Source organism: Solanum lycopersicum, chromosome 11 (assembly GCF_036512215.1).
Source record: "Solanum lycopersicum chromosome 11, SLM_r2.1".
Classification (NCBI taxonomy): Eukaryota; Viridiplantae; Streptophyta; class Magnoliopsida; order Solanales; family Solanaceae; genus Solanum; species Solanum lycopersicum.
The window spans coordinates 61,092,848-61,105,138 of NC_090810.1; the positions used below are offsets into that span (position 1 = coordinate 61,092,848).

General features: G+C 25.5%; 1 protein-coding gene across 1 annotated transcript; it reads right to left on the reverse strand.

The window, feature by feature from the left end:
- Positions 1-5,429: 5,429 nt before the first annotated feature.
- Positions 5,430-7,936, reverse strand: LOC101249045 (LOB domain-containing protein 1). Its single transcript, XM_004251217.5, has 2 exons — positions 7,609-7,936; positions 5,430-6,137 (listed from the first exon to the last, which is right to left on the reverse strand). Exons 1-2 carry the CDS (start codon positions 7,852-7,854, stop codon positions 5,814-5,816), a joined length of 570 nt encoding a protein of 189 aa, XP_004251265.1. The 5' UTR covers positions 7,855-7,936; the 3' UTR covers positions 5,430-5,813.
- Between the last annotated feature and the right edge of the window lie 4,355 nt (positions 7,937-12,291).

Consider the following 12,291-nt stretch of genomic DNA (forward strand, 5'->3'; position numbering starts at 1 on the left):
GATATAACATCATTTTATAATAGTTATTATACCACATAATTAGGTATTTTCATGTCTAAATTATTTATCTAAATTTTGATGCATAGAATTATCAGTATTTGGAGAAGATGTCGTAACACTCTGGATAGTTTAGGTATGGGTTTATGCTTTCTAAAGAGTAATGGATGCATGTGAAAATAACCTCAAGCTAATATTCTGCCCATGAGCGTAATGATGTAATAAGCCTGCATGAGTACTGTGAGGCCTACTAGTCGAACAAAGATGAATATTGGTCGCTTGGTCATAGTTATTTGGGACCCTCGTGCGAAAGAGCTCTTCCTCAATCAATCAATATATCAACGATAACATATTTAGTGTAATTCAATAAGTGGGACTAGAGAGGATGTTACGTACACAATGAAGATAGAGTAGTTGTTTTCTATAAACTTTTGGAAATACAACAATGAAATATAGTTATGCTGAACATAATGGCGAGAACAAGTAATAATAAAATTGAAAAACAAGATAATATATGAATAATAATAATAATAATACAAGTATATTTTGTCAAAAAAAACATGCAATTTTGTTTCATATCTACTATTCCGGTGGATTAATCGAATTATAATACGAATATACATTTAGCAAATAGCACTATCACTTAAAAGAATAATTTCAAGGTAATATACACTATATGTTCTCGAAAATATTACTCCAATTATATGTACTTTCATCACCTAATTATGAACGTCATTAGGTGGAGAAATAACTTTGTATTATATTTGACAGAACTTTTTAAAATAATTTTTAAAAAGTGATCAAAAAAGAGTTGTTAGAGACATAATAATGTAGGGATTACAATGATGTAACACTTTGATGATGTTATAAATGATCACACCTAAACTTTGTCCCACTCAATGTGTAATTGGCACATTGAAGTCATTTTCAATAAAAAAAAATTATTTTTTCTAGAACATGAAAAGTGAAACATTTTTCAAAATCAATCAATTAGAGATTGTTTTGATGAGTTTTTGAGTACTAGAGTGATTAATAATGATGTTTAAGAGTGTGTTGGAATAATTAATATGAAAGTAAAAATTTTAAGATAGCTATGAAGAAAATAACTTCTTTCGCACATAAGTAAGAGCATATGCGTATACTATTATAAAGGTTTCACCTAATATATAACTATATTCGGCATCGAAGACATCATTTGGTACTAATAGATTTAATATACATATTTGGTTTAATGCTATATATAAAAAATTTAGAAATTTTCAATGCAATAGACTCGGAACTTTTGAAAGATTTCACGTATACTGAATTCAAAGTTATTTAAATTGTATATATGTATAAAATGTTTTTATTACACAACGATAAATATTCGATTGTGAATTCAGTTAGTAGGTTATATGTATATAAATTTTAACACAATCATAAAATTTATAAATTTTAAATCTTAAATTCACCGATCCGACAAAAAACATGAAACACACTCTCATTGTCAAACGTAAAAGTGGAAAAGGTGAAATGGAATATTGACTCAAGAGAAACTAAAGAGATAAATTATGACTGATGATGAAGGAAAACAAATAATTAAATAACGCGTTTTTTTTGTACTAATCAACTTTCTGGTAGTATTACTTTTCATCATATTTTCTTTCTTTTATTAATCAGGATCATGATAGATGATAGAGTGATAAATATTTTTTTTTATTCTAAATCTGAATTTAAATCTCTCTGAATATAGAGTCATCTTTATTAGGAACTTCCCGGTGTGAACTCGAATTTAATCAAACACTAAAGTCAATACCGAACAACAAATGAAAAATCAAATCTCATGTCCCATAAAAGGAAGAGCCAAAGGAATTTCGTACGATAATATTTTATGTTGAAAATGTATATTTTGTCATCAAGTTATTCGAAAGATATTTATTTATTTTTATATAAATATTCTTATATGCAAGAGAATATAATTATGAAAACATAAATCAAGTTACGTGGACACATAAATTTTTTACGCTGACAATATATATACATTTTTTTTAATGGAAAGTCAACATAAAGATTATACAATGATGTTTGGTTTTACATGTATCATGAAAATGATTTGTTGTGTTTTTTTTGGTTGTCAATGTAAAAGGGGATTGTCTAAAGGCTGCGCAAATGTTTATACATTATATTTTAATTCTATTGCATGAAAGAAATAAATAAATAAAAAGTATAACAAGAAGACTAATGTATAGATGAGATAATAAAAGGGTTTTTTTAAGCCTTTTTAGGACTCTGTGTTGGTCCCATACATGAGGCATAATGATAAAAAGTGGTAAGTGGTTGGCTAATTAGTAGATGTTAGTATCAAGCTTCATCAATAATGTCTTGGTTCTCATTTTGTGTTTAATGAACTACTTTACCTTATAATGTTGTGGTCCTTGAAAAATATATAATGAATAAATATATTATAGTTTTTTTTAATCATGATATCACAACTAGGGTTAACTATCCAAAAGAGAAAATCGTTTTGCACCCTCTAAAGATATTTACATTATGGACAAAGAAATTTCATCTATTTTATGAGGATTTTCCACGATCAATGACGTGAATCATGGTTGCTGCAGATTTGCTTTCACTAAGCAATGAAACATGAGTTTCTATTGACACTCGTTGAACAAAGGTTCCCTAACTAGACTGTGCGGTTGGATATTAATAGAATTGTAGCTAGAGATCATCAAGTACGAGTCATGAAAATATCCCTTCCCTCCTCCTTTTCTTTTTTAATAGTCCTTCTGCGACATATATTAATTTGAGTCTCAAACCAGCTATCTAACACCGAGTGAGAAATCAAAACATACATGCATGTGTGCTATCATTATCTATTTCATGAGTTGTGAATATGCATATGACCAACTTTGTTTGTTCTCACTTATGTGTATCATTTTCAAGAATCTCGATACATTATTTCTGTCCTACTCCTTTCTTTCTTTTTCACATTTTTGTTGTTTTGTAAATATCTCTCTCTATATATTACGTTACTTAAATGATAATTACACGTAATATACTATTTAATAAACATTGATTACTAGGAAGTACTTAAGATATATATAGCCAATTATAACATGTTTGATAGTTATATAATGTTGCTGTCAATATTATTGTATAAAACATAAAAACAGAATAGTTTAGAATAAGCGAATTTCTATCCCTAAAAGATAATGTGCCTTATCACATTGTCGATATGTACATTTTACCAAACGATCGATCAAATATCATGTGAAATAACAATTTATATTCATTATCACCTATATATTTACACAATTATATTATTTAAACGATAATTACATGTGACGTTATTATATGACACTACTTAACAAACATTTTTGTAATGTAATTGATTTTTGGACATAACCATTGATATTTCCTATCATCAATATATTCTTATACAATTATATTATTTAAACGATAATTATTTGTGACACAATATTTAATAAATAGTATCATAATCTAACTGATAATAATATCTTTAATATTCCATGGATCACCATCGATATATATACGATATAAATTTCCGATTGAAAAGGAAAAAAAGCCAAATAACATCCCTTATCTCATTGTTAGAATATGTACAAATTACCAAAGGATATTTTATGTAACTTAACAATCTACTATATATATTCTTTACCATATATATATAGATGTATATTTGAAAAAAAAAAAAAAAAAAAGAAGAAGAAGGTACAATAGGCTTTTAAGGAAAACAAGTTTGAAATTGTGTTATTGAATATATAGGAATTGCAACAAAATCTTCTTCTCTTTTTTAACCAAAGTGATATGTCCAAACTATATCTTTGTCATTGATAGTTATGATTTATGGGGAAAAAAATTGGAATTTTAAATTATTAATAGAGTTGTAAACAAATTATAATACGTGTTTGGGAAGCTGACAAAAAAATGGTGTGACATGTCCGAGCTATTTTCCTTTCGACGATAAAGTTTATCTTCATCATTTAACTAGTCGATTTTGACTTCTGTTATCTTGAAGTCATATCCAGTATTCAGAATTTAGTGAAATGATATTTCTTTGGCTCTTCTCCCAAAAAACATGATCTTTTGTCGATGCGCAAAAAAAAGAAATTTTATTGTGAATGAAGAAGATATTGAAGAAATGTACGTACATAACATAAGAACTATTGGTAGGAGCTTTATATTCTAAACATGGGATTAGAAATTTCGTTATATTAAAACATGAATCATAATAAATTATATGCTCCTATTCAACATTATTTTAATATATCACAATTGTATTTTATACGATTTCAATACTATACACTATAATACAGTGATACAAATAGTTATTGTTCACTATATGCGTGACTCCATACAAGAGAATAACAATAACCTTTTTAATTGAGGAGGATTTATATAATTCAATAATCAACAACAAAAAAAAATTCTTAGTACAATTATATCCTCATGTCTCGTGTAGCCACAAAAGATTTTGGTTGAAAGAAAAAAATAAAATACTATTTGATTAAGTTTCGATATAATGAAAATTAAAAAAAATATCAATATGGATTATAGTACAGTAATGAGATTGTTTCACTCTTAATAAGAGATTTCGAGTTCGAGCTTTGATTATGAAGAGAATCTTACTGAGAATATTATCTCCTAAATGAGCGTTACAGTATGCGATCCAGATTTAATTGAAACTCTACCATCGAATGAAAAACCAAAAGAAAACCAAGAAAAGTGATATTTTTTGTTTTTTCTTTTTGCTTAATTCAAAAAATTTTAAATTAAATAGAGTGTGCAAAATTGCAAGTTGGTTGTGACAAGACATAGTTGGTTAATTAATTATTGACAAAACACAAATGAACTTATCAAATGTGGAAAAAGAACTATTACGTTTGAAAGGTAAAAAGTCACCAAAAAACAAAGAGAATAGGGAGTCAACCGTTTGGGAATTCACATGGAATACATCAATTCAATATTAAGTAATCGCTCCGTTTTATTTTATTTGTCATACTTTTTATAATACATTTAATTAAAAAAAGATTTTTTTGGTATTTTACGATTTCTAAATTTTAAACTTTTCACATGAAATGATTAAGACCTCAAGATTCACATATTTTAAACTTAAAATCACAAGATTAGCACTACTAAAAAAACTGAATGTAGCGTGGACAAATAAATTTTGTAGATAAACATTAAAATCCATTATTAATCTCACTTAGCTACCAATTAGCGATAGATTTTCATTTGCTACAATCAAAATAGCGAAGTTCATAGCTAATTGTAGTATTTTTTTTTAGTAGCGATTTAAAATGAGGACCAAAAAATTAAGACAGAGAAAGTAAAAAATAAATAATAACCATGTAATGTTATTCTTTAAACTCATGTATCCTTTAATGAGTATATTCAATAATTAAACAAATTAAATGATCTTGAATATATTTCAAATGATTAAATGATTTTTTTTTATCAACGTAATATTCAATTAGTATATAATACAATAGATGATCATTACACATAGGAGTAGAAGAATACCATCCATTTTTCTCACTAGAATCATATTATATATATATATATAAAAAAAAAAAATTACTAGACTAGACATTGACACAAATCTTTAAAGATTTGCGTCAATTTTCATTTTTCCTTTCACTAAGAAATCAAATAATATTACATAAATTTTATTCGCGATTCTTTTTTTTTTTTTAAATACTATATAATTTACTCAAAATTTATCTTGAGTATTCGATGAAATTTTCTAGGACCTGAGTTAGAACTGATGAATCTATTGGTATAGAAAGCGTTTTTTCCTTAAATCGACTCGATCATGTCCATAGGGTTTCCCATGATCCAATGTTATCATCTAAGTAATTCATAGGGAAATTTTCTAAAGATTGTTGTGGTGGTGATATTGGTTGTGGATTGGATTGGCCCATTTCCATACAAATTAGTGCCATGAGATTTGCTTGTTGACATTGCATGTTGACAATTTCAGCTTGTGCTTTAGCTAATTGTGCTTGAAGATCACTAACTTGCTTTTGTAATTGACAAATTGAACCAGCACAACCATATACTGGATCTCTTAGTCTTGCATTTGCTTCATATACCATGCTGCTAACAGCATCTGCCCTTTGAGATTCTGGTAATTCCTATAAAAAAATAATAATTATAAGTGATCGATGTTTTAATACTGTGATCGAATAAAAAGACAGTCTAGTGAATGGAGCATCATGAGTTCACGTGGGGCTTGGGGAAAGACGGTATGCTAAGGGGAGTTGTAGACTGTCTACTACAATACAAGTGTTAGTGATTGATTTAACGGCTTGACATGTGACCTATAGGTGAATAAGTGTAAATAGTTTTGCTGAATTAATCAAGTTGTTGAAACAACTATAGTATATAGCAAGTAATATTAATTCTATTTGACGATGGATTATAGATGGTGTATCAAATAATTACGTTTATCGTAGAGATATTTCGTGACAGGTCAACAACGAATTTAACGAATAATTTGTGCTTTTGTAATAGTGAAAGGATTTTGATCATTTTAACTCAAGAAGCCATAGATATTATTTGGTATAGATATGATATGATGTAAACTTTAAAAATATAGATTATCTATCTTTCGATTGATCGTCTATATGAATAATCATTGACTATATTACTTTTTTAAAACTTAATTAAACCGCCTGATAAGATTAAAAAGTATAGAAAAATGAAATATTGAGACATGAAAAGAAAGAAAAAGACTTTATTTCAATAATTATTATAAAAATAAATAAAGTAGATTGATGTGGTGGTTGTTTCTCATTATTATAGTGAATAGAAGAATAAATTCTTCACACTAAGAAGAGCAATATGATTAAGATATTTCCTTGTCAATTTCTTATGTCTATTTCAACCATCAATTTTAAGCTAGGTATTGCATTTCAAATTTGCAACTAAAATCTACCTAAATATTACAAAATGCCAAATTTGTCTACTTCTCATGCATTAAAATTTTGAAATTATAGAATAAAGCCTTATTAAATATTAAAATGTTTCTAATTAATAACCTCCACAAAAATAAAAGAAATCTGTCTATAGTTTGACTCTCAAAAATTGATGATATAAGAAATTATTTTATATTATCGTGCAAATAAAAGTTAGGAATTTTAAAGAAAAATGCATATACAATTAGAAGCTTCCCTTATTTTAAAGGGATTCAATCATTTATATATATTAATAAACTTTATTTATATTCTACTAAAATATAAATATCAATATAAATCAAAACTAAAAAAAAAAAACTAAATACCCAAAAAGCAAGGCAAATATGTACTTTGGGAGGTAGTGTATTTTATTAATAACTGGTATGAACGAACCTAGTAACTTTTTGTTTAAATCATATAGTATTTGTATAAGCATATTTATTAAAAATGCTAAAGTATTCAAATGTGAACCTAGTAATTTGAGTTACGTATTATTACTGATCAAAATTCATAAACTTTAAATTTTGAGTGTATTTCTTAGAAATGAATATTAGTACTTTGAGTTATGAATTGCTATTTAAAACTCATAAACATTAAATGCTAACGTAACATATATATCATTAATATCGATAAAACTTATAATATATACCTGTAAAAACTTGATAATATTGCTAGCACCAAACACACGATGAGCCGTAGTGAACTTAATAGGATCATTTGGAGGAAAATAAGGTGCCAACACACATTTCTCAGCACAGCGCCGCCGTAATATTTTACAGGCGGCGCAAGGACTCACCACCACCACTGTCATTGACGGGGGTGGTGGTGAGTTAGGTGAAGATGAAGACGAAGGCGATACGGATCGAGATGAAGATGAAGATATTGTAGATTCCATTTTTTTTTCAATTTTTTTGATCTTTGTAGAAATGTGTATAAAAAGAAAATAGTGCTTACTTGGTGTGTTCCAAGATGGAGTGAACAATGGGTATTATTTATAAGCCAAAGGAGAAAAATAAGTGGGAGTATGATGATGTCATAAATTTGAAAAATGACATCACTAACCTTTTTGTCATTTTTATTTTTTAAAAAAGAACTTTTTTTTTTCCATATAGTATTATGATATAATAATTTGAAACTAGGAAAAAGTGAAAATGAGTTTGTTGTTGTTATTGTTTGTAATTTCTTTTGGTTTTTAGTTTTTTTTGGTCGGAGGAGAAATCGTAATAGTTCAGTTGGCTATATAAACATAAAAATTAATTTATTATTAAGAGTTTGATTTCTGTCTCGAAATTTCTACCTGATTTTTATTTTGTTGTGGTTGTGGCCATTTTCTATTTTCACTAGTACTAGTAAATACTCCATTCATCTCAAATTAATTACACGGCTTACACGTTTACAAAGAAAATATTACTTATTAAGGATGAAATACTGATATTTTATCTTTATTTATGTCTTAAAATGTACTTCTACTGTTCATTTTTATTTATCTACTATTTTAAATTCGTCACTTTTAACGTATCAATAAAAATTCTACATTTTATTCTCAACATTAATTACTTCTTTCCTCAAATAATTTTCTAAGACCTAAGATTATAAGTCAATTAATATTGATATTGTGATTGACTACTCATATTAGTCATTATTTCTTATGAGATATATAAATTCAAAGTGAATAAGTAAAAGTGAACAAAGGAAATAATATATCTTCATTAAATATTTATTCTATTAAGTTATTTGTGATCTTTAAAAAAATTTACTATAAAAGATATAAAATATTAAAAATAATTAATTTTATCTTAAAATTTTAAAATAAATAAATAATACAAATATAAATTACGAAAGATAATTTGAAACCAACTACTTATAGAGAGTTCATTGTCTTTTTGGCCTTTGCATGTGAAAACTCCAAAACTAGGTTTGAATAGTTTAGCCGATTTATCAGAATTATTTTAATATTAGTAATTAATCAATCAAGGATGTTAAATTAAGTCTTTAATTAAATAGTTGTTGTAAACCAACCTCATGCAAACGACTCGTATTAATTAAGCCCAAAATTTATTTGTGACTTACTAATATTCTTGTAATAAAGATAACAATAATAAACATTTGAGAAGTAGGTTTAAGCATAATTTAAAATTCAATTGTTATTATTAACAATGTTACGCGATATAATTATAATAGATTATTGAACGATAATTTAGAAATCAGTTTAAAAATTAACTATTACTAATAATGTTATGTGAGACAATTGCAACACGATGAAGTATCGCGATTAACTTATATATCATGCAATACTATTTAACGCTATGAAGAAATTTCTGTGGCAGTAAAATTATTTAAATATTTATTAATGACTCTAAATAATATTATAATTCCTATTTTTCAAAAAAGAAAAAGGAAAAAAGAATTTTTTTTTTCATGATTTTTTTTTTTGTATAAAATACTATATGTTGAGAGTGTGGAAAAGTTATTGCATGGGAAGTCATCATTAAGGAATTAATTAAGAGTAAAAAATGGGGTATTGCTTCCTAACGACCTATCTTGCCTTAGTCTAATATTTATTATTATTTTTTCTAAGCAATCAAAAGTGTTTCACACCTAAAAGTTTGATGTTGCCTTTCTAGAAAAATGCAAGTAAATTTTAATCGATAGTGATTCGATACATAAAATATTTTGAATTTATATTAAATTTAGAATGATATACATTTAAGAGGGTATAATGTATGACTTATTATTTGATATGTCGTGATTCTACATGCATTATGACAAGTTAAATTTTGAATGCATAATTTAAAGGTAAAATATTTGATTTTTTAATTACTCTATTCGTTTATTTTTAATTGCTCACTATTTCACTTATAATTAGCCTATTGAGAGAATTTATTTTTTTCGGAAATACTTTGTTATTAACATGAATTTATTACTTGTTCTTCAAATGATCTCTCAAAAGCCAAGATTAAACATCAACTTTATAATTTTCTTGTATATTCATATCAATCATTATTTTTTAAATTAAAGATATGTTATTTTTAAACTGGACAAGTTCTAAAAGCGACAAGAAATTCGCTATATGATGATTTCATCAAAAATTAACTTGTCAAGATATTTTTGATGGATTTTTCTCTTAAAAAGAATGAAAATCGACTAGACATCCATCAGAATTTCACGTTATTCACCATAATATATAATAAATTACTTAATCTTTTGTGTTATACGTACATAATAAAAAATTTTAGTTTCAACTCGATAAAAAGAAAATGGAGAATTATTTTTCTTCTTCCATTTCTCATTGGAAAAACAATAAATAAAGAAATTCCTCCATCTTTCTTGGACTTGGAAGTCTCAACTAAATTAAAAGAAAGTCAAGGGTGATTAATCTTTAACATAGAAAATAGGATCATCTTTTTGTTGTTGGCCTTGCAATTAAATTAAGCCACGTGTAACATAAATTTGATCGATAAAATATTTATTATCTTATTATTATGTCAAGATCTATCAGAAAATAATCGGTCTACTTCAATAAAAGTAAAAATAAGATTTACATATATCTAATATTGACTTGAAAGTAAGGATAAAATCTGTGTATATTTTATTTTAATAATAAAAATAAAATCTACATATGTCTTATCGTAATCAATATATTATTTATTATTATTATTATTATTATTATTATTTGTGTATACCAAAAGGATCCAAAGGCATTTTGGGTTTCTATAATTAGTGAAACAAAGACAATAATTCCTAATACCTTAACCACCATTTCATTACGTGTCTTCAAAGTAGAAATAAAAAATGACAAAATAATATTCATATCCCATTATTTTATATTTATTATTATTTATTAAATTAATAAAGACAAAGGTCAGCTCGTTTGGCACATGCTTTAGAAAAAAACTTCTTAATTTTAGCTTTTTTTTTTCTTTTTGCCTGGTTTTGACTCTTTTTTTTAAAAAAAAATAGAATAATTTATTGGTAAAAGACATAATTATTTATCCACTATAAATATAATTTTATAAGAAAATAATATTTTAATTTTACATAAACTTGTTCGAAATTAAAGTACATTAATATTTCATTTAGTATGTTTGATATCGATTTTATCATAAAAACAATATATTTCTAATTTCTGTTCATTAAGATTGAAACTCGAGATTTTTTTATATATAACATTATCCATGCATAAGCTCTAAGATTATTTTTTTTTGTATATGACATTATACATGCTTCATGCACAAATATTATATGGTGTTAGAATTAAACTATTCAATTTTAAATTAATAAAAGAATAAAAACAAAAGAATATTGTTGACTGATTTTTTTTCTTTTATGATTTCACAAATAATTCCACGGTTTACACAGTTTGTTAGGTAAGAATAATACTCATAGTAATTTAATGAGTTTCACGATTTTTTTTATTTTTTTTAAAAAAACAATTTAATTTTCCTAATAATATGAATTATTTATTACGTTTAAAACAGATCCACTAGAGAGAGAAAAAAATTCAATTTTAGCCAACGTTACATATGTAGCTTCTATTGTATTATTCTTTACGTTTCTTATGTTTTGCTTTAAACGAGTATTTACCAAAAATAATTTTTTTATGAGAATAAAATAGTGTATATGCTATCTTTGGAAATTTTCAAAAAACAAAAACAAAATAGCACAATATTTAAATTCATATAAAAAATTATGTAAAATGTATTTGACCTTCGTACTTTGAATCCACTTTAACTTCTGAAATAAACATTATTATATCTTAAACATATTGTTATATAACGTATGTTATGTTTTACTTTAAATGAGTATTTATCAAAAATAATTTTTTTATGAGAATAAAATTATTTACACGTTATCTTTGAAAATTTAAAAAAAAATGTCACCGTATTTAAATTCATATAAAAAATTATGTAAAATGTGTTTAACTTCGTACTTTGAATCCACTTAACTTCTTAAATAAACACTATTATATCTTAAACATATTGTTATAATTAACATGTTATCTTTGACCAAAAAAATAAAACATGTTATCAGCATAGCTAATACGTCCAAAAGTACACATCTAATTTCTAACTTTTCAACCCAATGATAGAGAGAGAAAAAATATATCTACTAATTAAATTATCTTTTTTTAAACTTAACAAATTTTTCAGTGGAAGCAGTTGGACTCAATTGTAAAACAAAAATTGTAGGATGGAAAATATATATATATAAAAAAAAGAAAAATTATTCTATATATTACGTGTGGACTTTGTTAAAGAGAAAATAATTTAATAGATGACAGTTGAGAAATATATTTTTAAAAAATATTTAAGGTCTTTTATTATAATTATAC

Coding starts and splice junctions, on each gene's coding strand:
- LOC101249045 (XM_004251217.5), bottom strand. CDS start 7,854: ATGGAATCTACAATATCTTCATCTTCATCTCGATCCGTATCGCCTTCG. Junction 6,138..7,608: donor ATATTATCAAGTTTTTACAG/GTATATATTATA, acceptor ATTTTTTTATAG/GAATTACCAGAATCTCAAAG.